General features: G+C 40.4%; 2 protein-coding genes across 5 annotated transcripts in view; one reads left to right on the top strand and one right to left on the bottom strand.

Annotated features, from left to right (window-relative positions):
- The window catches only part of LAMB1 (laminin subunit beta 1), a 58173-nt gene extending 42037 nt beyond the window's left edge, over window positions 1-16136 (top strand). Inside the window, exons 21-29 of the mRNA XM_081102205.1 lie at window positions 223-407; window positions 1322-1563; window positions 4364-4567; window positions 5215-5359; window positions 7123-7330; window positions 7526-7667; window positions 13757-13933; window positions 15483-15642; window positions 15839-16136. Of these exons, the coding sequence (XP_080958331.1) occupies window positions 223-407; window positions 1322-1563; window positions 4364-4567; window positions 5215-5359; window positions 7123-7330; window positions 7526-7667; window positions 13757-13933; window positions 15483-15642; window positions 15839-15975 (1600 nt within the window). The 3' untranslated portion in view covers window positions 15976-16136. The remainder of the gene's footprint in view (window positions 1-222; window positions 408-1321; window positions 1564-4363; window positions 4568-5214; window positions 5360-7122; window positions 7331-7525; window positions 7668-13756; window positions 13934-15482; window positions 15643-15838) is intronic.
- The window catches only part of DLD (dihydrolipoamide dehydrogenase), a 45847-nt gene continuing 23593 nt past the window's right edge, over window positions 1184-23437 (bottom strand). Inside the window, exons 10-16 of one of the 4 annotated variants that reach the window (XR_013996588.1) lie at window positions 23163-23333; window positions 22466-22655; window positions 21910-22047; window positions 20688-20777; window positions 20413-20595; window positions 4334-4627; window positions 1184-1913 (exon numbers count right to left, since the gene is read on the bottom strand). Coding sequence is in view for 2 of the 4 variants with exons in the window: in XM_081102206.1 (XP_080958332.1) it covers window positions 20530-20595; window positions 20688-20777; window positions 21910-22047; window positions 22466-22655; window positions 23163-23333 (655 nt within the window). In the remaining 2 variants the exon portion in view is untranslated. Of the gene's footprint in view, window positions 1914-4333; window positions 4628-19834; window positions 20596-20687; window positions 20778-21909; window positions 22048-22465; window positions 22656-23162; window positions 23334-23437 lie in introns of those variants that run through there. The other 3 variants (XR_013996589.1, XM_081102206.1, XM_081102207.1) reach the window with 3 other exon arrangements.

Below are 23437 nucleotides of genomic sequence, written 5' to 3'. Positions count from 1 at the left end.
TGGCCCACCCGCCACCGCACAGCTCAGCGGTGCTTCTGTTTTCCTTCAAAGTCCTTGAAGAAAGAAAACTGTTGGATGTCATACAGTCTCTTAACGATAAGGGGAATAAAACCAGAATTTAGAAATAAATTGTTACCAACTCCTGACCTGGTTTGAAATCACTGTATTAGAAAATGTAAAAAGGTTTATTTTACTTGGATAAACTTAGCCTTCTCTTTGCAGGAAACTAACCAAAGATGTTACGGAAAAGATGGCTCAAGTAGAAGTGAAATTATCTGACACAGATTCACAAAGAAACAGCACAGCCCAAGAACTGGACACTCTCCAGGCAGAAGCAGAGAGCCTGGACACCACAGTGAAAGAACTTGCTGAGCAACTGGAATTCATCAAAAACTCAGATATTCGAGGTGAGAGTTTTCCGTGCAAGCACTCAATCCTGGACATGGATTTAACCCTCTGTGCAACCTCTTTCATACAGTACTTCCAGAAAAAAAAAAAAAAATTAAGCGCCTTCTAACAATGTTAAAGCTTTTCCTCATTGTCTCTGAACCAAATGAGGACTGAAGTCTCCATTTTACAAATGTGGGACCTGGGCCACAGAGAGACTGGGGCCCAGCAGAGGCCCCAGGAGTACACAGCGGTCACTTCATTAGAATGGCATTCGTTTCCTGATTTTTTTCAGTTAGTGGTTTAACCTCCTGGGCTTCTCTTGGAAAGAGGCTCTGGAGTAGTTAAGAAATTAAGTTGCTACTTAAGAATGTTGGTTAGTCAGGAAATAATTTTGGCCAGTCCTTCATTTACTGTTGTCATAGCATGGTCTAAATAGGACCACCCCCAAAAAAGCAAAAGGACGTAGAAATATGTCAAGTCACACTATCCATGCTGTTTAATACGTGATCACTTATTGTTAGGCTGGGTCCTTAAAGCCACGACAGCCCGCTGCTTTATGTATACAGGGCTAGCCCTGCGAGTGCATCTGACTGAGAAAAGGGGAAATTAGTGGGAAACGTAATCTGCAGGCTGCCTGGCGCCAGCTGTTTAGAAAGACCTGGATGCTGCCTGTATAGAAGCAATTCAGCAGGGTGACTTAATTTTTCATTCAGATGTTCAGCGTCCTCCAGAGCCAGAGTAGGAGGCTTAATGGGACAGTCTATTCATTGACCATGACAGAAAAGTTATCTTTCTCAATGAAGATTTTATTTCTTGCATTTTATAACAAACCATACAGTACCTTTAGGCTGGAAGACACCACAGACAGACATTGCTTAATGAGATTGAGTACAAGGGGATTCACTGTGGGCAATTGGATTTCGTGCCCTAGGCGCCCTGGATAGCATCACCAAGTATTTCCAGATGTCCCTAGAGGCAGAGAAGAGGGTGAATGCCTCCACCACAGACCCCAACAGCACGGTGGAGCAGTCGGAGCTCACCAGAGAAAGCGTGGAACACTTGATGATGGAGCAGGAGTCCCAGTTCCGGGAAAAACAAGAGGAGCAGGCCCGTCTTCTGGACGAACTGGCAGGCAAACTGCAAAGTCTAGACCTTTCAGCCGCTGCCGAAATGGTAAGGGTTAGGGGGCGTGGCCTCAAAGCTGTGGTGCTATAGGAGGAAAACTCCCTGCTTAGTCTTTAATATTGTTCTCTTTGCAAAGGAACCAGGAGTGGTCCCATCTCTGAACACCGATGTGGGTACCATGACTGAACCAGATTAAAAACAAGGCTCTGTGCTTCGAATCTTCCTTCTCTCCAAGCGGTCTCTCTGTGGAACACCCAGAGAACCATGCCTGCTCTCACGTACTGTGACTTATTTAAACTTGATCCTTTTCATGCTGTGGACATTTCTTTTTCACTTGGTTCTGATTTGAAGTGCAAACTCCATTTTGGTAGAGCAATTCAGAATCATTCTGGGATTTTCTAAAAAAAAAAAAATTAGAGGGAGCTAAAGAATTTTTTCCATGGGTGTTCATGAAAATGTTCCTTTGTTCCAGTAACTTTACCTGGTGAAGATTAACCCTGAGACCCGCCTAGAAAGATTGCATTTTCCAGAAGCTTTTAAACGGTAACTCTGGAGCCAAATGAAATTGAGTAGTGACTTTGATGAAAATCAGGCTGAAGGCCAAAAAAAGCCAAAGGGAGCCTGTTTCTTCCTCCTGATTCCTTATTGTTTTTCATGGATGAGTAGCTATCAGAGAATTTGGAGGGTACTTTTTGTACAGACTTTTATTTCCTAAGGCTTATGCTCTCTTAGCTTAGAAATAGGGTCAGTGGAGAGAGGAAGGTAAGTGCCTAGCAAGCTGTGAGAGCTCAGACCATTTGGTTTGTCTTAGTGATGGTCCCCTTTCCTCCCTGCCTGTCCCCACCGTCCCCCCCTTCTCTGAAATGGACAAAAACACTGTCTGTGCTGCAGTGTGACTAATTTAATTGGTGTCTACAATATATACTCATTATTTCATCGAGTGCAAACAGGGCCTAAGTAATCCTGTCACTATTTGATAGAGAACGGAGGCCTAGAGCAATGTGTAAATGGCACCCAGTGGGAGACAAAGTTGTTACACGTGAGCATGAAACGCCAGTTCTTTCCATCTTCTTTGCTTTCAGTATTCCTTACAGAGTCTAATAAAGACCCACGAATCACAAAAAATCCGCAAACTAAAATGAAAAGCAGCCAAGCATGCTGAAGGATGTTTGCTTGGCATCAGAGGAAGTTTCTTGGGAGTGGGTGGCGGTGGCAGGCGCCTCTGGCCATCTGAATGGGCACCCTCCCCTGTGCTGGCTTTTCCATGTGGTGAGCTAGCTACCGAGGGATTAGCCAGCCTCTTATGGTCTCTCATGGTATGTGTTGGTCTTAGTTAATTATTCTATGAGAACTCCATACCGCCACTTCCTGTCCAGGGAGATTTTTGTCCCTTTGTGTTTTTTCAAGTGCCTTCAGTTCTTTGTCTTTGTGTCTATTTAGCTAGACCCGTGCTGGTTTTTCCAGGCCTGCCCTGTCTGTTGAAATAAAACAGATCTAATGTGCTGTCAGATTGTTTTTAGAAAGCATCCCTGAGATCTTATGCTGCTCCGATTAAAGCTGTGCTCTGTAGCACACAGAATAAATTTTATTTCTGCAGTTTTTTATGTGCTGTAAACCAGATACATGAAAGATTCATTTTGAGAGACAATGGGGTTGTAATTATCACAAAATTATTAGTCTAAAGAGTTGACTTTATTTATTAAAAAAATACTTTTTTACCTCTTAAAAAGAATACTTTCTGCCCTGGGCAGTGTGGCTCAGTTGGTTGGAGCAGCCTCCCATACACTGAAAGGTCACGGGTTTGATTCCCAGTCAGGGCACATACCTAGGTTGCAGGTTCAATCCCCTGTGAAGGTGTGCATGAGAGACAACTGAAACATTCGTTTCCCACATCAATGTTTCTCTCCGACTCCTCCCTCTCACCTCCCCTCTATCTTTAAAATTAATTTCCTTGTTTGGGAATATTCTGTTAACTGCTTTACCCTGCAGTAATTCTTTTGCTTCTTTTTAGTACAAGCATTTTCTACAAAAGCTCTAAATACAATGTTATTCCTGCTCAGCCCTTTACATCATATAGCAAACTTGTAATTTACCAAGTTGCCATGTCATGGCATGACCAAGCTCTATCTTTGGAGATTTTTGGTAGATAAGGAAGGAGGAAAGTCTATGGAGTGTTGCTTATTTGGAAAAGTTACATCCATCTTGGTTTCTAGTTTTCTCTCCCTCTCACATCTGGAATGTTCCCCCATGTCCCCTGCTCAAATCCCACCAGCCAATACCCTTCCCCAACCACAACTACTATAGTCCTCGGTAGTCTCTCCTCTGTCTGCTGTCCTTCGTGCTTAACTGCATCTGACCTGTTCTTGGCTGCTTTATGATCCTGTCTTCCTAACTAGATGAGAAGCTACTAAAAGGCTAGATAACAGGCCTTTTGTGTCAACCTATTCACCAGGACATTTAGCATGGCACAAGTTTACAGAAGGTTCTCAATACCTGGGTTTTTGTGTGCTCTTTTTTTAATCAAAACTAGTTAGAGTACAGGGGTAGCATTCTGTGGCTCTCGGATTGGCGGGCTTCAATCTGAGAGAGCAGATAATGTTTGCACCCTGCACAGAGCCCAGCTGGTATTCCAGTTCATTAGGGCAGAAGGTACTGATGAGGGTCGTACATTTTTGTTGTTTCCTTGCAAAAAAAGCAGGTTAGTTTATTCCCTAAACTCTCTGTTCCTCTCTCCATCCTGCACCCTCGCTGAGGACCACCTACACACTCTCCGGGGCCACCCAGGCCCTGCCCAGCTGTTACGCTGCAGCACACTCACTGTCTGAACCTCTCTCTTGGCTTGCTGCAGACCTGTGGCACGCCTCCAGGGGCCTCCTGCTCCGAGACGGAATGTGGTGGCCCCAACTGCAGAACTGACGAAGGACAGAAGAAGTGCGGCGGGCCTGGCTGTGGTGGTCTGGTCACTGCCGCGCACAGCGCCTGGCAGAAGGCCGTGGACTTTGACCGAGACATCCTGAGTGCCCTGGCCGAGGTGGAACAGCTCTCCAAGATGGTAATTCAGCGGACAGCCTCATCTTTACTGTTTGTTTGCTTTCAGTGTGGAGTGGAAGGTCTGAAAAGGAGAAACCAATTCAAAGTGCTGACTATTAAAAAAAAAAAAAGGGCATTTCACACCACGTATGAAAGTGCAAGTTTTTGCGAGATCAGGGAAATAGATATTTAAGAATTTGCTTTCTTCTCATGACAATAATTTGAGATAACCATGTTACTTACCATGGGTGCAGGGTTATGAATACATCCAGCTGCACTACAAAAATTCTCTACTAAGCAACCAAGCATTTATTCTTCTGAAGTGATGCATGAAGTCTTAAGTTCATATCAACTGAAGTATGTATGTGGGTACCTGAGAAAAAGACTAAGGAACATTTATAGGCCACCAAATGTTTTGAAGGAGTTAAAAACAACTAGGAAAAAAATAATATGCTGGCCCTACCTACATGAGAATACTATATAGGAATCTTATACTGAATACTTTCAGTCTATAAAGGAATATAATACGGTTAAATGGGAGATACTTGTTTCAAAAAGTCATGATTCCAAATGCTAGTTTTCAACATCATTTTTTGGACCGTTTATAAAATTCTAGTTTGCTTAGAAAGAATGAAGTTGTTCCCTGGGTAATTTATTCCTCATGTTTAGGTCTCTGAAGCGAAACTAAGGGCAGATGAGGCAAAACAGAATGCTCAAGATGTTCTGTTGAAAACCAATGCTACCAAAGAAAAAGTGGACCAGAGCAATGAGGACCTGCGAAATCTAATCAAGCAGATCAGAGACTTTTTGATGCGTAAGGAATTTTTTCCTTTTACTTATAGATATTTCTTCCTATCTTGGAATATAAAAGTATTCTATAAGAGTATGTGTTTGGGAGGCCATAATTCAAATCTGCAGAGAAAATCAGTTTCTGGTGGGAAATAAGATTTCCAAATTTAAAAATGTTTCCATTTCTTAAGTTTATCTATGTGTATGTCAATAATCTTGTCTGATTTTAGGCAGATACAGACACACCTGATACCCAAGGAGCAAATCAAAAAGTGAGAGCAAATCATACACTGTAAGAACTGAATTTGAAAATTGTTAGAGATTACATATAATGTCATTAGAACCTTAACTTGAAATAGTTTATTTTGGCATTGCCCCCCAAGCCTTGTAATGCTTTTATTTACAGGATATTAGACCTATGGTTAGACAGTTCTGTACCTTAAGTGTTTTGTAAAGAAAATCTTGAGAATTTGTGGTCTAGCACGTAAGTATTGCTGTCAATTTGAGGGTTATCAGTAAGTATAGTTTTGGCTACAAGATACAGAAAACTCTCAACGGAAATGGAATTAATAAAAAAAGATGTATAACATAACTTCAATAGTAGGATAGCTCTATGGTTCAAAGACCCATGTACTTTTCATCTTTTCTGCTCTACCATTTTAAGCACATCAGCTTTGTTCTCAGCCTCGCTGCTCATGGTTACAAGGTGGCTGCCAAAGTTCCAGCCTTCATATAAAGACACTGTGATATCTAATGGAAGACAAGACCACCTGTCCCTTTTGTAGCATCTTTTTTAAAGGAATGAAGTATTCACCAGAACCCTCTGAGCAGTCATCTCCATAAATCTCACTGGCCAGAAATGAGTCCCATGCATAATGGTCACTGGCAAATGGAATGGAACTACCATATTTGTTTGGCAGACTCATTAGAATTTATGTGAACATAGCTCACTCATAGGGTTGCCAGGCATTGGAACCAACGGAAGGGCACAAAACACACACAATCAGGATTTAATAACTCTGACTTGATAAGCTTACCTTACCTTAGAGGTAGGTGCCCGAACCAAATCAGTATTTTGTTAGCAAGGAAGGAGGGGAAATGGCTAATAAAGAAAGCTAACAGTACTTACTAAAATACCGCATGGAATATTCTGTGGAAGTTTTCATTCAATGACATATTTTCCTATACTTAAAATCTTAGGGGTCCATTTTTATGTTGAGTTTTTTAAAAGGGTTAAAGCTTAACCTGTTGTTTTTACCTCTTTTCACATTTGACATTTGAAATTCCTTGGCTTCTGATAGATATACCAGCCTGATTCTCTTGCTTCTTTGTCTGGATTTTTTTCTTTAGTTTCCTGAATCCACATCGTTTATAAGGAATAGCAACTATTTATATTTGCATTTATAGTAGTTTCCTACCTAATCTTTCAACCTCAATTGAAATTTTTCATTGCCTGTTAGGATCAAGTACCAGCTTTCTACCCTGGCCTCTGTATCTTCTACAATCTTAATCATTCACACCACTCAACTTTCACATATCACTCTGCCCACACTGTCTCTCCATTCAGAGATGTCCTTTCTTCTTTCAAATACTGTTATCCTCCAAAACCTGATGGGCTCCTCAATCTCCACAAAGACTCCCAGACCGCAGCACATTCGTTATCCTACAGGAAGTTTTGTCTTGGTGTAACCACACTGTGCTAGTACCATAGTAGATGACCATTAAGTGGTTGAATAAGTGAACCATATGATTTTCATCTCTTTACGGGAACATCTTTGCTTTTAACAGAGGATGGTGCTGATTTGGACAGCATTGAAGCAGTTGCTAATGAAGTATTGAAAATGGAGATGCCTAGCACCCCAGAGCAGTTACAGAACTTGACTGAAGATATTCGTGAACGAGTTGAAAGCCTTTCTCAAGTGGAGGTTATTCTACAGCAAAGTGCTGCTGACGTTGCCAGGGCTGAGATGCTGCTAGAAGAAGCTAAAAGAGCCAGGTATCTGAAGACACTAACAGCATTTGGGGCGGCTTATTCTGTGTATCTAGGCTGGAGTAAAAGAAGTAATTAACCAACAGAAATTTCTGAGTCTCTCTGGGTCATTTCAGGAAGGCTGCTCTTTAAATGTTTTTTTCTGAAAGAAGTACTCTTTTCATGTTCACATATAATACACTGTCTCATTCTTTTACTCAGCAAAAGTGCAACAAGTGTTAAAGTCACTGCAGACATGGTAAAGGAAGCTCTGGAAGAAGCAGAAAAGGCCCAGATCGCAGCAGAGAAGGCAATTAAACAAGCAGATGAAGACATCCAAGGAACCCAGAACCTGCTAACTTCGGTAAGATATTAGTCATTATTATATGTAGGTGAAAGCACTCGCATGTACTCTTTTATCCAAAAGGGCCTTTGATACTTACGAAATCCTTATAATTGAACATTAAGGATTCCTTTCACTTGAATAAAAATCTGAACTATTTCCTTAGCACAGATGCTAACAGTGACGTGTTTTCAAAGACGAAAAAGGACTCTGACAACACTGGAACATTAAGCCCCCCTTCATATTCACTTCCCCAAAAAGCTTAAAATAAGTTTCCTGTTCCTTCAAGAGATCCCATAGAGTCCACTCCGCAGTATGAAGTATGGTATTAATTTCAAGGTCCATTGTTAGAAAACCCCTGCTATTATGAAGCAGCCCCAAAGCAACTACATGGTTAACACCTCTGTCTTAAGATTTATGAGATGATCATTAGTAAAATTCTACTAGTTTTGAAAAGGACTGGAAAGCAACAAAGTGTCAAAATGACAGTTTCCAATGTCCATTCTAGAGGAACCTAAGAGATCTTAACATAAACAATCTTGTGTTCAAAATGCATGGGAAACATGTTTTATAAGTAAAACTAGAGGCCTGGTGCACGAAATTCATGGGGGGGGGTGTCCCCCTCAGCCTGGCCTGTGCCTTCTCCCTCTTGCAGTCCGGGACCCCTGGGGGCGGGGGGGATCGGGCCGGCAGACATCCCCCACGCAGTCTCAGGGCTCTTGCAGTCCGGGACCCTTCACTCCCTACCACCCGCCACTGCACTCACCAGCCATGAGCCCGGCTTCTGGCTGAGCAGCACTCCCCCTGTGGGAGTGCACTGACCACCAGGGGCAGCTCCTACTTTGAGCATCTGCCCCCTGGTGGTCAGTGCACATCATAGTAACTGGTCGTATGCTGTTTGATCAACTTTTATGTTAGGGTTTTATTATATACAATACTCTTAGAGACAACCAGATAACAAAGAATTTTTCACGTGCATTTAATGCTTTATTGTAAAAATCCTCTCAAAGTAATACAAACATAGTTCTTTTTTAATCAGTTCTCTAAGCAAATTTTTCCTTCCAATTTTAGGAATGTTCATTTTTTATAAAACTAGGTTTTAAGATTAGATGCTTCTAGTACTACGAGCCATCTCAGGCTAACTGCCCTTAATGATTATTAATACCTGGGAGATGGTTTATTCAAACTGCCTTCCTGCCATTAGTTGATACAAACCTCTATTGCTCTCAGTTAAGACAGGCCCGGCAGTTTAGCCGCCACTTCCTCTTAAACTGTGAGCACCAATAAAGCCTTTTCTTGAGGCTACATGTTCAAATTTAGAAAATTATGTTCTAACACTATAATTATTTTTCAGTATGCTAACATGAACAGTATTTCAATTTTTTTTTAAATTACTGTTTTGAAAAGCAAGTTAAAATATTAATCAAATTTTAGGTGAGTTGTATTTGCCTTAATGATGCATGTTAATGGTCTGTTTCTCAGGGAATGGGGGGGACAATAAGTGTTTTAGGTTAGTGACAAGAAATTAAGACAACTAACTATGCTAATGAAAAGCTTGTCAGAACCAATTCACTCATCTATGTGAGGCTAATGTGCTGAGAGTCCAAACGTCCAACCAGTCACTATGAGGTGCACTGACCACCAGAGGGCAGATGCTCAGCACAGGAGCTGCTGAGCTGCAGTGGTTCTTGGGTGACACACCCCAGAACCAGAGAGGAGGAATCCCGATTCCTCACCAGGTTGCGCGATTCCAACCTTCGGCTGTGGGTTGTTGCTGAGGCACTGTCAGCCCCGAATCTGGTTTACTGCACACTTGCATTTGTGTTCCACACCCTGTACGACAGCAACTTTGCAGAGTGCCCTCTCTCACTCCAGGACCCCTCGGGGGATGTCAGAGTTGGTTTCAGCCCATAACCCGCAGGTCAGGCCGAGGGACTCTACCGGCCGGAGGGACCCTGCTCACTCCGCAGACACTGGGGAGGGACCATAGGAGGTTGGCTCCAAGGCGTGTCCAACCTGTCTTGCCCAGTCGCGCCAGCCACCTTCTAATTAATTTTCTTTCAATGTGCAGGAATCTGTGCACCGGGTCGCTAGTAAAACTATAAAGCTTATCTCCTATGCATTATAACTACTCTAAGAATTTTTCTTTTTCATTTTTTTAACTTTTTAAAAAAATAATTCTTTATTGTTCAGATTACAGTTGTTCCTCTTTTTTACCCCCCATAGCTCCCCTTCACCCAGTTCCCACCCATTGTCCTTGTCCATAGGTGTAAGACTTTTGTCCAATCTCTTTCTCTACCCCCCACACCCTTTCCCCCCCACCCCGAGAATTGTCAGTCCACTCCCTTTCTATGCCCCTGATTCTATTATATTTACCAGTTTATTCTGTTCAGATTTTTTTATTCGATTTTTAGATTCACTTGTTGATATGTATTTGTTGTCACTTTGTTGTTCATAATTTTTCTTTACCTTTTTCTTCCTCTTCTTAGAGAATACCCTTCAGCATTTCATACAATACTGGTTTGGTGGTGATGAACTCAGTTAGCTTTTTCTTGTCTGTGAAGCTCTTTATCATTCAGAATTGAAGGTCAGATAGCTTTGCTGGGTAGAGTAATCTTGGTTGTAGGTTCTTGCTATTCATCACTTTGACTATTTCTTGCCACTCCCTTCTGGCCTGCATAGTTTCTGTTGAGGAATCAGCTGATAGTCGTATGGGTACTCCCTTGTAGGTAATTAACTGTTTTTCTCTTGCTGCTTTTAATATTGTCTTTTGCCCTTGGCATTTTAATTATGATGTGTCTTGGTGTGGTCCTCTTTAGATTCCTCTTGTTTGGGGTTCTCTGCGCTTTCTGGACTTGTAGGTCTATTTCTTTCACCAGTGAGGGGAAGTTTTCTGTCATTATTTCTTCAAATAGGTTTTCAATATCTTGCTCTCTCTCTTCTTGCACCCCCATAATTCAAATGTTGGTACGCTTGAAGTGGTCCCAGAGGCTCCTTACACTATCTTCACATTTTTGGATTTTTTTTTCTTTTTGCTTTTCCAGTTGGTTGTTTCTTGCTTCTTCGTATTTCAAATCTTTTTTTTTTTTAAATATATATTTTATTGATTTTTTTACAGAGAAGGGAGAAGGATAGAGAGTTAGAAACATAGATGAGAGAGAAACATTGACCAGCTGCCTCCGGCACACTCCCTACTGGGGATGTGCCCGCAACCAAGGTACATGCCCTTGACCGGAATCGAACCTGGGACCTTTCAGTCCACAGGCTGACGCTCTATCCACTGAGCCAAACCAGTTAGGGCATATTTCAAATCTTTTGACTTGATCCTCTCTTCTGCTGTTGGATCTCTGTATATTATTATTTATTTCAGTCACTGTATACTTAATTTGATTGGTCCTTTTTCATATCCCTGAGGGTCTCACTAAATTTCTCAGAGGTTTCTAGAAGATTCTTGAGTAACCTTATAACCGTGGTTTTGAACTCTATATCCAGTATTTTGCTTTCATCCATTTCTTTCATTTGTGACTTCTTTGTCGCTGCTTCCCTGTGTTTGTTTCTATGTACTGGTTAGCTGCTAAGTCTCCTTGAGTTGATAGAGTAGCCTTGTGTTGTTGGTGTCCTATAGGGCCCAGTGGCTCAGCCTCCCCAGTCACCTGAGGTGGATGCTCTTGGTGCACCCCTTTGTGGGATGTTTGTGCAGTCCTGTTGTAGTTAACCCTTGATTGCTGTTGGTATCACTGGGAGGAATTGACCTCCAGGCCAACTGGCTGTGGTGACCAGCTGTGTCTACACTGGAAGATCTGTTGTGCAGGAAACACCCTCATGGGGCAGGACTTGCTTCAGTAGGGCTTTGGTGCTGAGTCTGCCCCTTGAGTGTGTCTCTCATGGATGTGAAGAGTTGTAATCCATTATCATCTCCAAGGAGGTGCAAGGTCAGCCACTGTCTGGGGCCACCCAGCAGGAGCTACAGAGACATCTGCAGATTCCTCCTTTTTGTATGGGGTTTGGAAGTGCCCAGACGAGGCCCAGCTGTGAAGCAAGGCCGTTGCTGCTGCCAGGTAGTGGGCCTTCTTTTGGAATCTCTAGAGTTCTCTGACCCAGCTGCAGTTTGTTTTAGGCAAAAGGACAGGCTATTCATATGCAAAAGCCGATGCGCACAGCTTGGGTGGGTTGTAAATTGGGTGGGGTCTCTGGGAATCACCAGGGCAGAGCGCAAACAGCAATGGCTGCCCTGAACCAGAGAAGTCCCTGGTTCTCCGCACCCCACGCAGGAACAATGATTATTGCAAGCACCTCTAAGAGTAAGTCGCCCTCACGTTTCTGTCCCAATGACAGACAGTCTAGTTTCTCCCCATGTGTCTGGGTCCCCCCAAGTCTTGCCTGTAACTGGAGTTCAAAGCAAGCGGGAGCTTGTATCTCCCTCCCAGTTTAAAGAACAGCACATCCGCCCTAACAGGTTTGGCTCAGTGGATAGAGCATCAGCCTGCGGACTGAAGAGTCCCAGGTTCGATTCCGGTAAAGGGCATGTACCTTGGTTGCGGGCACATCCCCAGTAGGGGGTGTGCAGGAGGCAGCTGATAGATGTTTCTCTCTCATCAATGTTTCTAACTTCTCTATCCCTCTCCCTTCCACTCTGTAAAAAAATATATTTTAAAAAATAAAAATAATACAATAAAGAACAGCACATCCAGGTGCCAGCACTTTCCGAGTCTCTGCACCTCTTACCGGTCTCAATGCACTTTCTTCACTTCTCTAGTTGTAGAATTTCCACTCAGCCAGCTTTCCCGCAGTTCTGGGTGGTAGTTGTTCTGCCGTTTAGTTGTAATTTTGATGTGGTTGTGAGAGGCAGCATATATAGGTGATTACCTATGCCGCCATCTTGGTTTATCCGCCTCTAAGAATTTTTCTAAGTTAATTAATAGATAAACTTTTAGGTTAAGAATCATTTGGTTTGAAAAACAAATTTTAGTTTCACTATGGCATTATTATTACTCAGAGATAATCCTATGGAAATAGGCCCATCCTTAAGAATCATTTCTAAGAAAAAAGGAGTGCTGAGTGAAACTGGTTTTTCTATCTATCATGGGCCAGATTGCTTACTTTGGCTAGTCTTAAAAAAATTTTAAAAATCAATGTTTATTCATTATACTTTGAAAAGAAATCAAATGTGGATTTTTCGCCAGTTGCCCAGATGATGTGTTTCCCCTAACTTTATTTACAGCTCCCATATCCCAATCCTATCAGTAATTGTGCAGTCTTAACATTCCTGGTCTCTGTCTTCAGTAATTAACTTTACAGGTAGTTTCTGAAGTGCCATAAACTCCATTACTAGAGTTTCCTTTCAAGTTGATAGAAAAAAATAAAGGTGACTGGAAGTTATAATTTTCCCACAAACATCTGGCAGTTTATGTGGAAATCCCTCTTCTCACATCTGTTTATTTGTGCTCATTGGCCAACATTTGCAGATGTCCTTAAAGTGCTTCTCAACACATCAAGCTGCCTGGGGTGGTTCTTACCCTAAGGAGAAACTTCATATGCATTTCAGCCTAGATCACCAGAAGTACCAAAAGAATATAGTTAACACATTGTATGCGGGAAACATATTTATACATTTTACGTTGACTGGTAGTAGAGCGCAGGACACGTATTAATACGTTTTTTATAGACTAGCGGTAGAATGCGGGTAACGTATAAATACGTTTATTTTTATACTTTTTTATTGCTCTAAAGGGATGCTAACAGGCAGATATACGAATTCCAAAGGACAAAATTTGGGTCTCTAACACATACAATGGTAAATTATGTATGTACTTCCAGGTATAACAGTAATCAATCTATTCAACTGCAAAAATGGCCCACGCCACCTGTTAGCACGCGATAAAAACTACCCGCAAACAATGTGTTAACATGAGATGTGTCAAACACCATTTAAAGTTGGGCACTTTACTATGCTTCCTTGAATTTATATTTTCTTTTTAATAATTACTTCTTTTCGTCTAGAAAAAAATGGCAGAGCAGTCTTTTAAATCTTCCTAGTAACTTATGTTCACAGCACTTCCTACCACCTCTTAGGTTAATGGCTTGCTGAATGACTGACATTATATTTTTAGATTGAGTCTGAAACAGCAGCTTCTGAGGAAACCTTATTCAACGCCTCCCAGCGCATCAGCGAGCTGGAAAGGAATATGGAGGAACTTAAGCGGAAGGCAGCGCAGAACTCTGGGGAGGCAGAATATATTGAAAAAGTAGTCTATGCTGTGAAACAAAGTGCCGAAGACGTTAAAAAGGCAAGTACATCTCTGTCACTTCATGGCTGTGTTGGTCAAAGAGCAACTAGTCTCACTGCATTCCTTGGGATTAAGGAACACAGCCCTAATATGGTTAGTCATCAGAAACTTCCAAATGACCTGTCCCGACACAGCAGTCTTTAAAGACACAGATGGAAAAGAATGGAAGTGGATATGAAAAGTATCCAATAAGCGTGACCTAGATCCTCAAATCCAAACGTAGACAGAGTTTGGAAAAATGAAATTTACGTAGGGGTGGAAGTCTTAAAACAAGCATATTGAGCATCTATTTCTGTATTTCAATCAGGAAGATCTTTATGGCATACAGCAATTACCTGGCCACTTGAGGAATCATTAAAGAGTTCACAACAGAGACCAGCTAGTAGGAGGGGAACCAACATCTCACCCTTCCACACTCATTTTGAATTAAACCCCCCTTCTCGTGCTTCTCACTGGAAGGTACTCTAATTTTGCAGAGAAAATCTCACATGATGCAATTTTTTCACCAAGAAGCCAAGTAATTTATTTCTAAATTTCCTGGGTTTTATTTCCAAGGAACCCTTTTAAACTTTTGGGGAGAATGTTCACACTGTAGGGAGTTATAACTAAAATTAATTTCAAGACTTTTCTTGAAATTACTTTGGCTTTGGGGTGGGAACTTGTATCTCCCTCCCAGTTTAAAGAAGAGCACATCCAGGTGCCAGCTCTTACTGGTCTCAATGCTCTTTCTTCACTTCTCTAGTTGTAGAATTTACACTCTACCCTATACCTCTTGGGTCAGGGAAAAGAACAATACAATAAGAAAATTTCACTTCCACATCTTTCTTTTCCACTCGTTTCCTGCAGTTCTGAGAGCATAAATTTCCCAAATAATCTTCTTACAGATCATTTTGCATACATGACATTGATTACAATAAATAGGAACAAAACCCCTTGGCGTGAAATTCCTATTAACAATGGCTATTGTTCAGAGTGTTTCTCAAAAGAATCACTTGTAACTGTCTTTCCAAACCTACACCAATTTCTCCTCTTAACCACCCACATATGCTATCATCTCACCCTTCCTTTAATTAAACCTGTCTTTTCCCCAATTTCTTAGTAACAAGTCTCTACAAACCCTAAATTAGTCAAGAATCCAGAGATGGCCCTCCTTCCATTTCTTCAAAATGAGCCCTTTTTGAAATTTAAATGTTTAGATCTCAGCACATCTACTTTTGAGAAACTCCTACTCTCTCTACAATGTCTCCATAGAAAAGTGCTAATCAGCAGGAGAGGGCTTAGCCCTAGAGACCTGTTAAAACTCCAAAATGTTTTTAAAAGTTATGTCAATATTGTATGTAATTCCACTGTTTCAAGATTAAGTTTTCAATTGTTTACCACTGAATAGCTTGAAGCCTGAGCCCCCTTGATGGGGACCCTTAATCCAGAATGCTTGCTGTCCAAGTTAATACCTATGTGACCCAAGCTTGCCACAATTATACTACTGTTCTTCTATGTAATTACTGACACTAACATTATCACTTCGTTGTGTCTAAATGTGGGACTGTAGACTCTGGATGGTGAACTTGATGAAAAATATAAGAAAGTAGAAAATTTAATTGCCAAAAAAACCGAAGAGTCAGCTGATGCCAGAAGGAAAGCTGAAATGCTACAAAATGAAGCAAAAACACTTTTGGCTCAAGCAAACAGCAAGCTTCAGCTCCTGAAAGGTAGGTCTGTTCACCTAGGTTCATGCTTTCACAAAGCATTTTTAAATAAATACATTAATAGTTTTTTATTTAAAAGGTGAAAATCCATTCACTTTGTCTCAGGCACTTAATAAAACCTTATAAGCAAAGATAATTATTAGGTTTTGAGATCATCACAGTATAAATTGCTCAGACTTTTTCTTTTTCTCTCTCACAGATTTAGAAAGAAAATATGAGGACAATCAAAAATATTTAGAAGATAAAGCTCAAGAATTAGAAAGACTGGAAGGAGAAGTCCGTTCACTCCTGAAGGATATAAGCCAGAAAGTTACTATTTACAGCACCTGCTTGTAATGAAGGAGGAAGGGCTATAAGACAGCTGAGGTGACCAAAGTAAAATAACTACATTTAAAAACTGACTTACTGATCTTCAAAGTAAAACTCATGGCCTATTTAATGTTCTTAATCACCACATTTTGTATGGAGTTTAATAAAGAATAGTGCTTTTGTATAAATATGTTTAGTATATTTCTTAAATTGTTACTTTTACTGATTTTAGTGTTCATGAATCCCTTGAACAAAGAATGTTATTTTCACTGTAAAGATGGATTTATAAACAAGTTGATTGCCTCCATGGAGCCCAATGTCTGTTGTCTATAAACAAGCTATTATTCATCTCTTTGCTAAGTCAATATCCTCCATAAATCCACCCCAAACCACCTCCCAGGCTAGAGCTGGAGCTACTTGCACAATTTCAGTGGCTGCTTAGCTGCTCCAACCTCCAAAACTCCCACAGTATTCCTTGCTCTAGGAAAAAGAACAAAAAGCAATTTTTAGAAAACTGTGGCTTTTAGGTATTACCACCTAGAACAGGTTCGGGGTTGCTCTGGGGAAGGTTTAAATTAAAGTGGGCCAGAGTTTAGAAAGTACAGAATGAGACCGTAATTTCTCAGCTTTTATATTATATTTTAACTCACAAACTACAGATTCTTTGCTAAGATCTGTAGGTGAGGCCAAAACAATCATATGACAAAGAAAATAACGGGAATACAATTGCCAAGCCTGTGCCAACTTTATAGCTGAGCTAGCTGGGTAACAGGCCAAGCCCTGGTTTTCTCACACATTCTTCAGCAACCATTCTGTGTACTACTTACCCACCCACACATCTAACACAGCTGCATTTGAAGCTGGGCCTGAACAAAAGTTATGTAAACAGCTGTAATTTAAACAATAAGGCAACTTCCCTCTGGTTCGAGGCAGTTATTTTGTCACTTTAAGAAAGTGGTCATACCGCATCACCTACTAGAGAAACTATTTTTTCCCCTATGTATTTTAAAATAGACACTGTCACTACTTCCCTATTCCCATACAGCTAACCAACCAAAGATCTCACATTGAAACTACGAATTTTAATCAGCTTAATGAACTGGACAATGAGCTCAGCCCCACCTTTCACAAGCCAAGAAAGTATTTCAAACTTATAAAACAAATTTTAAATCTTCACTTACTGTTTACTCAGGCCCACCCCAATAAATTTGCATTCCCATATTGAATGGAAATCTTTAAAGTTGAATTTAACTATTACTTTGTGTCTCTCTATAGCTAGGACTTCGTATTAAATTGTATTTCAGTATTCTCTAATTAGAAACTTTTTCCCTAGAGTTTGAGGTTTAAATAAACTAACACTTCACATAATATTGGGATTTCAAAAAAATGGCAAATAGCATATATCTGACCAACACTCTTGCTGATAACTGCAAACTCTACACAAAATGTGTTTTTCCCCCCTAAAGATATTAGAGATTAACCAAGCAGGCAGAGGGGAGTTGACACTGAAGAAAGATCAACATTGTATGAAATTCCCATTTTTAACAATTTTTCACTTGAGGGGAGATCCCAATAAGTGGCAACTTTTAGGCAGAAGCCAAGTTTTACTGGTTCAAGACTAGGAGGACAGAATTTAGGGCAACCAAAGTAGTTGAAATATGAAGGAGGGAAACACCAGAAAAGCAAGAGGCACAGGAGAGGTCCCCCAAATTGTGCCCAATCTCTGGTTGACCAGATAACTATACATGCAATGAACAGACAATCAGGTGAAGGTAAAATACCCGAATAGAGATCTCGGCAGCTGTCCCCCACAAAGAAGTTAACTGCCCACTGAAACAAAAAATCACTATTTTTAAGTATGTAACAAAATCCAGAATCTTTACATAGTATCATTCATAAGAATCATGTACAATCCAGGATCACTAGACATCAGAAAAAGGAAAATATGACCCATATATAATATGATTAAAACCTGAAAAATACTAAAGATTCTCTTTTTAGCTATGATCAACTGATGGTATTGCATTCTATACAGCTTTCTGCTGATAAATTATATTCTCCCAACGTTTCCTTAAGATTAATATAACCTTTAAATTTTAATCAAATGAATATCTAGTTTGCCTATTCCTAGTATTTGAAGACAGCTTATTTTCCTCTTTAAATTCATGCTATCCCAAATTGGAGAACTATTTAATCTAAAATGATTCTTAAATTTAGTTAATACATGCAAAAGCCTATTTGTCATTTAACACCATTAAATATTTCAAGAAAGGCCATCTTAAATATTTACCAATAAATAAAATTTTTTGTATAACTTTAAAGAAATATAACTTTAAAGAAAACAGTTTACACTTTAAAGAAACAGTCATTTACCCAGCCAAGAACACAATGAAAACCTACATAGGAAAAGACACATTAAAGATTCGCTTACATTGTTTCTCCAAAAGTACAAGCTAAACAGTTTGTAGGGATCACCAAAACAGGTGGAAGGGTAATGACCTTTTAAATGTCTTAATACTACAATGTGGGGGAAAGGTACATCAAGTTTGTAAGAGCTACTAGTGGCCTGATGCACAAAGTTTGTGCGGGGGGTGGGGGTGGGGGTGGGGGAGGTGGGGGGGGTCCCTCAGCCCAGCCTGCACCCTCTCCAATCTGGGACCCCTCAGGGGATGTCTGACTGCCAGTTTAGGGATCAGGCCTAAATCAACAGTTGGACATCCCTCTTGCAATCCGGGACTGCTGGCTCCTAACCACTCGCCTGCCTGGCTAAACACCCCTAACCACTCTGCCTGCTGGCCTGATCACCCCCAACTGCCTCCGCCTGCCGGCCTGCTCATCCCCAACTGCCCCCCGCACCAGCCTGCTTGCCCCGAACTGCCCGCCCCCCCCCCACCAGCCTGCTTGCCCTCAACTGCAACCCCCTGCTGGCCTATTCGCCCCTAACTGCACCCCCTACTGGCCTGTTCGCCCCCAACTGCCCCTCCTCCGCCGGCCTGCTTACCCCCAACTCCCCCCACCCTGCTGACCTGCTCACCCCTAACAGCCCCCCCTTGCCAGCCTGATTGCCCCCAATTGCCGACCCCTCCACCAGCCTGATCGCCCCCAACTGCCACCCCTTCTAGCCAGCCTGCTCGGCCCTAACCGCCACCATGGCTTTGTCCAGAAGGTCTCCCAGTCTAATTAGCATATTACCCCTTTATTAGTATAGATAATAAAGAAAATAAGCCCTGGTCAGGTGATGCAGTCAGTTGGAGTGTTGTCATATATACCAAAATATTGCCAGTTTGATTTCCTGTCAGGGCACATACCTAGATCGTGGGTTCAATCCCAGGTCAGGGTGCATATTGGAGGCAACTGATCAATGTTTCCTTCTCTCTCTCTTTTCCTCTCTCTAAAAATAAAAAATTACAAACATATCCTTGGGCGAGAATTTAAAACAAAAAATTAAGCTTACAATGTAATACAGTATGGATGGACCTGGAGATTATTATGCTAAGCAAAATAAGCCAGTCGGAGAAAGACAAGTATCACATGATCTCACTTATATGTGGAATCTAATGAACAAAATAAACTGATGAACTAAATAGGTCCAGAGACATGAAAGTATGGAACAGACTGACAGAACTCAGAGTGAAGGGGTGATGGGAATGGAAAGAGGTAAACCAAAGAAATTACATGCATAGTCCACAGACATAAACAATAGTGCAGTGAAGGCCTGGGGTGGGGCAGGAGCCAGGTGGAGGGGGGTAAAGATTAGGGAGAGAGGGAATGGAAGACATCTATAATACTCTCAACAATAAAAATAAATTTTTTAAAAAAGTAATAAGAATGCATAAGAAGTAGTCATAAAAGAACTCAGATTATCTTGATATCCACTCAATAAATGAATACTTAAGAAATGTTTATTTTCATATCTTCATTCCCCATTATAATACATGAGTGGCTATTTAACATTTGAATACCTCCTAAATGTGGTTAACTATATACTTCAGACTACAGACTTTGATGATAGTTTAAAAACCTAAACACATAAATTCTACCTCTAAACTGCAAGAATTTCGGTATTAAATAAACCAAGTGAGAGACAATCATTTTTTATTTACATGAGTTCAGTTTATACATATTTAAATCTTATTTTAATGACTGACTCTTATGTCCAATACTGAAAACCAAGTTTAAAATAACTTGATCACCTTGCTTCAAACATACTTTCACATACCATACTCCAGCTCCATCCATGTAATAAGTAAATCCAACTTTACTATACCAGGGATAAAAGCTAGTTAACAAATTCACTGAGGTTGAACCTTATACAAACAGCATGGAAATATGCGTTAAAAAATTTTCCAGAGTGCTACTATAAGTAGCATTTCTTTTGCAATATTAATGTACTAAAACAAAATATTAAATTTATTTAAAATGTAGCTATGACATTATTCCATTCTGTTCCAACCTGTTAAATACCTTCCAAAAGTTTCATAATTCAGTCCTAGAATTTCTTGGAGCTGTGAGCATATCCTGTTCAGAAATGTGATCTCTTAAACACTCTCAGGAAATTTCAGAAAAATATAATCTTCAAATTTAAAAGTTGATTGGTTTGCCAAATGATGCAGCCAGGTTTGCTTCTCTAAAAGCTTCTGATAAGGTCTGCAAGAGGAGAAATTTAATAGTAAAAATCAAGGACTTGTGTCAGAAGAAAAGAGAGTAGCTATTGATTCTGTTATGTTGTTAATAATTACCGGATGTGCATGACAGACTCTAGCTATATCTTCACAGGATGCTCCATATTCCAATGCAAGAGCAGCTTCATTTACCATTTCACCAGCACCCTTTAAAATAGTAAGCCAAAAAGTAATTTTATTTCCATGGCAAAAACAACTACACACTAAAGGAAGATTAGTTGTAAGAGCAGTTAACTAACTTCTTCCACTCACTCAGGAAAAGCTTAACAGAAAAAGGTGGCACAGAAGTCAAGAACTTGGACTCTGGATTCAAATTATATCACTTACTACCTCAACTACTCACAGACTACTTCATTACATTTATTTGCCTCAAAAATGGGAATAGCAAATTCTTACCTCATAGAGTTATGAAAATTAAAGTTAATGCATGTATTTAGGAAAGATTAGAGTAGGAATTCAAATGTTCTACTTTCATTACTGTTACATCAGATACCTAGGGCGAGGGCATGCTTCAGATTTAGTGGTAGGGAAAGGCTTCTCTTAAAAGGTAACACGAGCTGAGACGCGAACAATAAAGGAGCCAATCACACAAAGTAGAGGCAGAGCATTCTAAGCAAAGGGTATTACTATAAACACAAAAGTTCTAACCAGGAAAAAAATTTGACCTCTTATGAAATCGAGAGAAAGTCCAAAAAGGAAAAGTAGAAAGAGATGAAGCAGAAAGGTAGGCAGGACCAGATTCAGGGAGGATTTGTAAGTCTTCAGTTGAAAAGAAACTTGGTGAGTGTGAAGCAGGCATATGGTGCATGTTTTAAAAGAATAATTAGCCCAGCCAGCATGGCTCAGTGGTTGAGTGTTGACCTATGAACCAGGAAGTCACAGTTTGATTCCCGGTCAGGGCACATGCTCAAGTTGCTGGCTCTATCCCCAGTGTGGGGTGTGCAGGAGGCAGTAGATCAATGATTCTCTCTCATCCTTGATGTCTCTCTCTCTCTCTCCCTCTCCCTTCCTCTCTGACATCAATAAAAATATATTTTTAAAAGAAAGACTGTTCTAAAAGAATAATCATGGCTGCAGTGTGGATAGTATATGATACAGTGGGTAAAACTGTGAGGGTGATGCTGGTACCTTGCTAGAAATGGTGCACAAAGAAGCCATATTCAAACTTTACTGGTAAATATAACCTCAGAATGTAAACACTTGGTGGTTTTAAATCAATCTACTAAATAGCAATGCTTTCCAAAAACCCTAATGAAATTTCTGGTTTTACAATACTCACTGGTCCTAGAATATGTGCTCCCAATACTCTGTCTGTTGATTTGTGCCCAAGAATCTTCACCATGCCATCTGTGTCAGCATTTGTCTTAGCTCTGCTGTTAGCAGCAAATGGGAATTTCCCAATTTTGTACTCAATACCCTGTGAAAGACAGAAAAATGACAACCTACATAAACTCTGAAAAAGTTTATTCCCATTGGTGAAACCATCCGCCATTTGTTCAGAAAATAAATGCCAAGAAAGTAATTCTTCACAGAACATACAGAAGGAAATACCAAAAGACTTGTTAATGAGATATATTTTGGTATAAACACAAACAAATGCCAATTTCAATCCATCTGTGTATATGTCAAAGCCAAAATGAAAAGCTCTAGAATTAGTTTTGGAATGCAGGCAAGTGAATGATCTCCTTCATGATACTAAGGGAAAAATATATAAACTAAAAGTATAATGTTCTACATAGTAATTAAAACACATTAATATATTAATAACTCTCAGCCACCAGTATCATAACTCAATTCACACACATTGGAGTAAAGCGACCCTAGTGCAGTATTACCTCTTCCTTCAACTGCTCTTCTGATTTGCCAACCCAAGCCACTTCAGGGTGTGTGTAAATCACTGATGGTACACAATTGTAGTCAATGTGCACAGCACCACCAGCCATTCCTTCAACACAGATAATGCCTTCATCCTCTGCTTTGTGAGCCAGCATTGGACCAGCCACCACATCACCAATAGCATAGATACTACAACACAGATCAAAAGAAAGAGTAAACTTCTGAAAGCACAGATACTCATCTTCAGTTATGCCATGTTCACAAAATCTTAAGTTCTAGTTATTAAGTCACCCAAAAATATATTAAATTCAGCTCTTTAAATATCAAAGTTTGGGTTCTAATTTTCAGTAATGAAAATAACTATTTTGCTTTCACATATAATTTACTATTTTTCCCCAAAGCCAATGCAATTTTCAAAAATATATTTTATTGATTTTTTACAGAGAGGAAGGGAGAGGGATAGAGAGTGAGAAACATCGATCAGCTGCCTCCTGCACATCCCCCACTGGGGATGTGCCCACAACCAAGGTACATGCTCCTGACCAGAATCGAACCTGAGACCCCTCGGTCCACAGGCCGACGCTCTATCCACTGAGCCAAATCAGCATTTTTAAGCATGACAGAAGTCTTATTTTCAAAGTAGTGTTTGACATAAACTTCAAAATTATTGAAAATGCAGTTAATTATGCAACTTACTTTGGAATTTTAGTCTGGAATCTGGAATTGATTGGAATTCTACCTCTAGGGTCTAGTTCGATGCCAAGCTCTTCTAGACCTAAATTCTGCGTAAAAGGTCGTCGGCCAATGCAAACCAAGAGTACATCACAAGTGATAACTTCAGCTTTACCACCAGCAGCAGCTTCAATACTAGATAATGAACAGTGTTACAACTGTTAAACACACTTCTACATAAATAGCTGATAGACTTGGAAATGTTAAGACCAGACAGTTCTCAAGTATTGATGACACTT

This window comes from Myotis nattereri (genome assembly GCF_964212035.1).
Source record: "Myotis nattereri genome assembly, chromosome: 11".
NCBI lineage: Eukaryota > Metazoa > Chordata > Mammalia > Chiroptera > Vespertilionidae > Myotis > Myotis nattereri.
The sequence above is the reverse complement of the archived record's forward strand: the minus strand, read 5'-3'. Positions and strand labels throughout refer to the sequence as shown.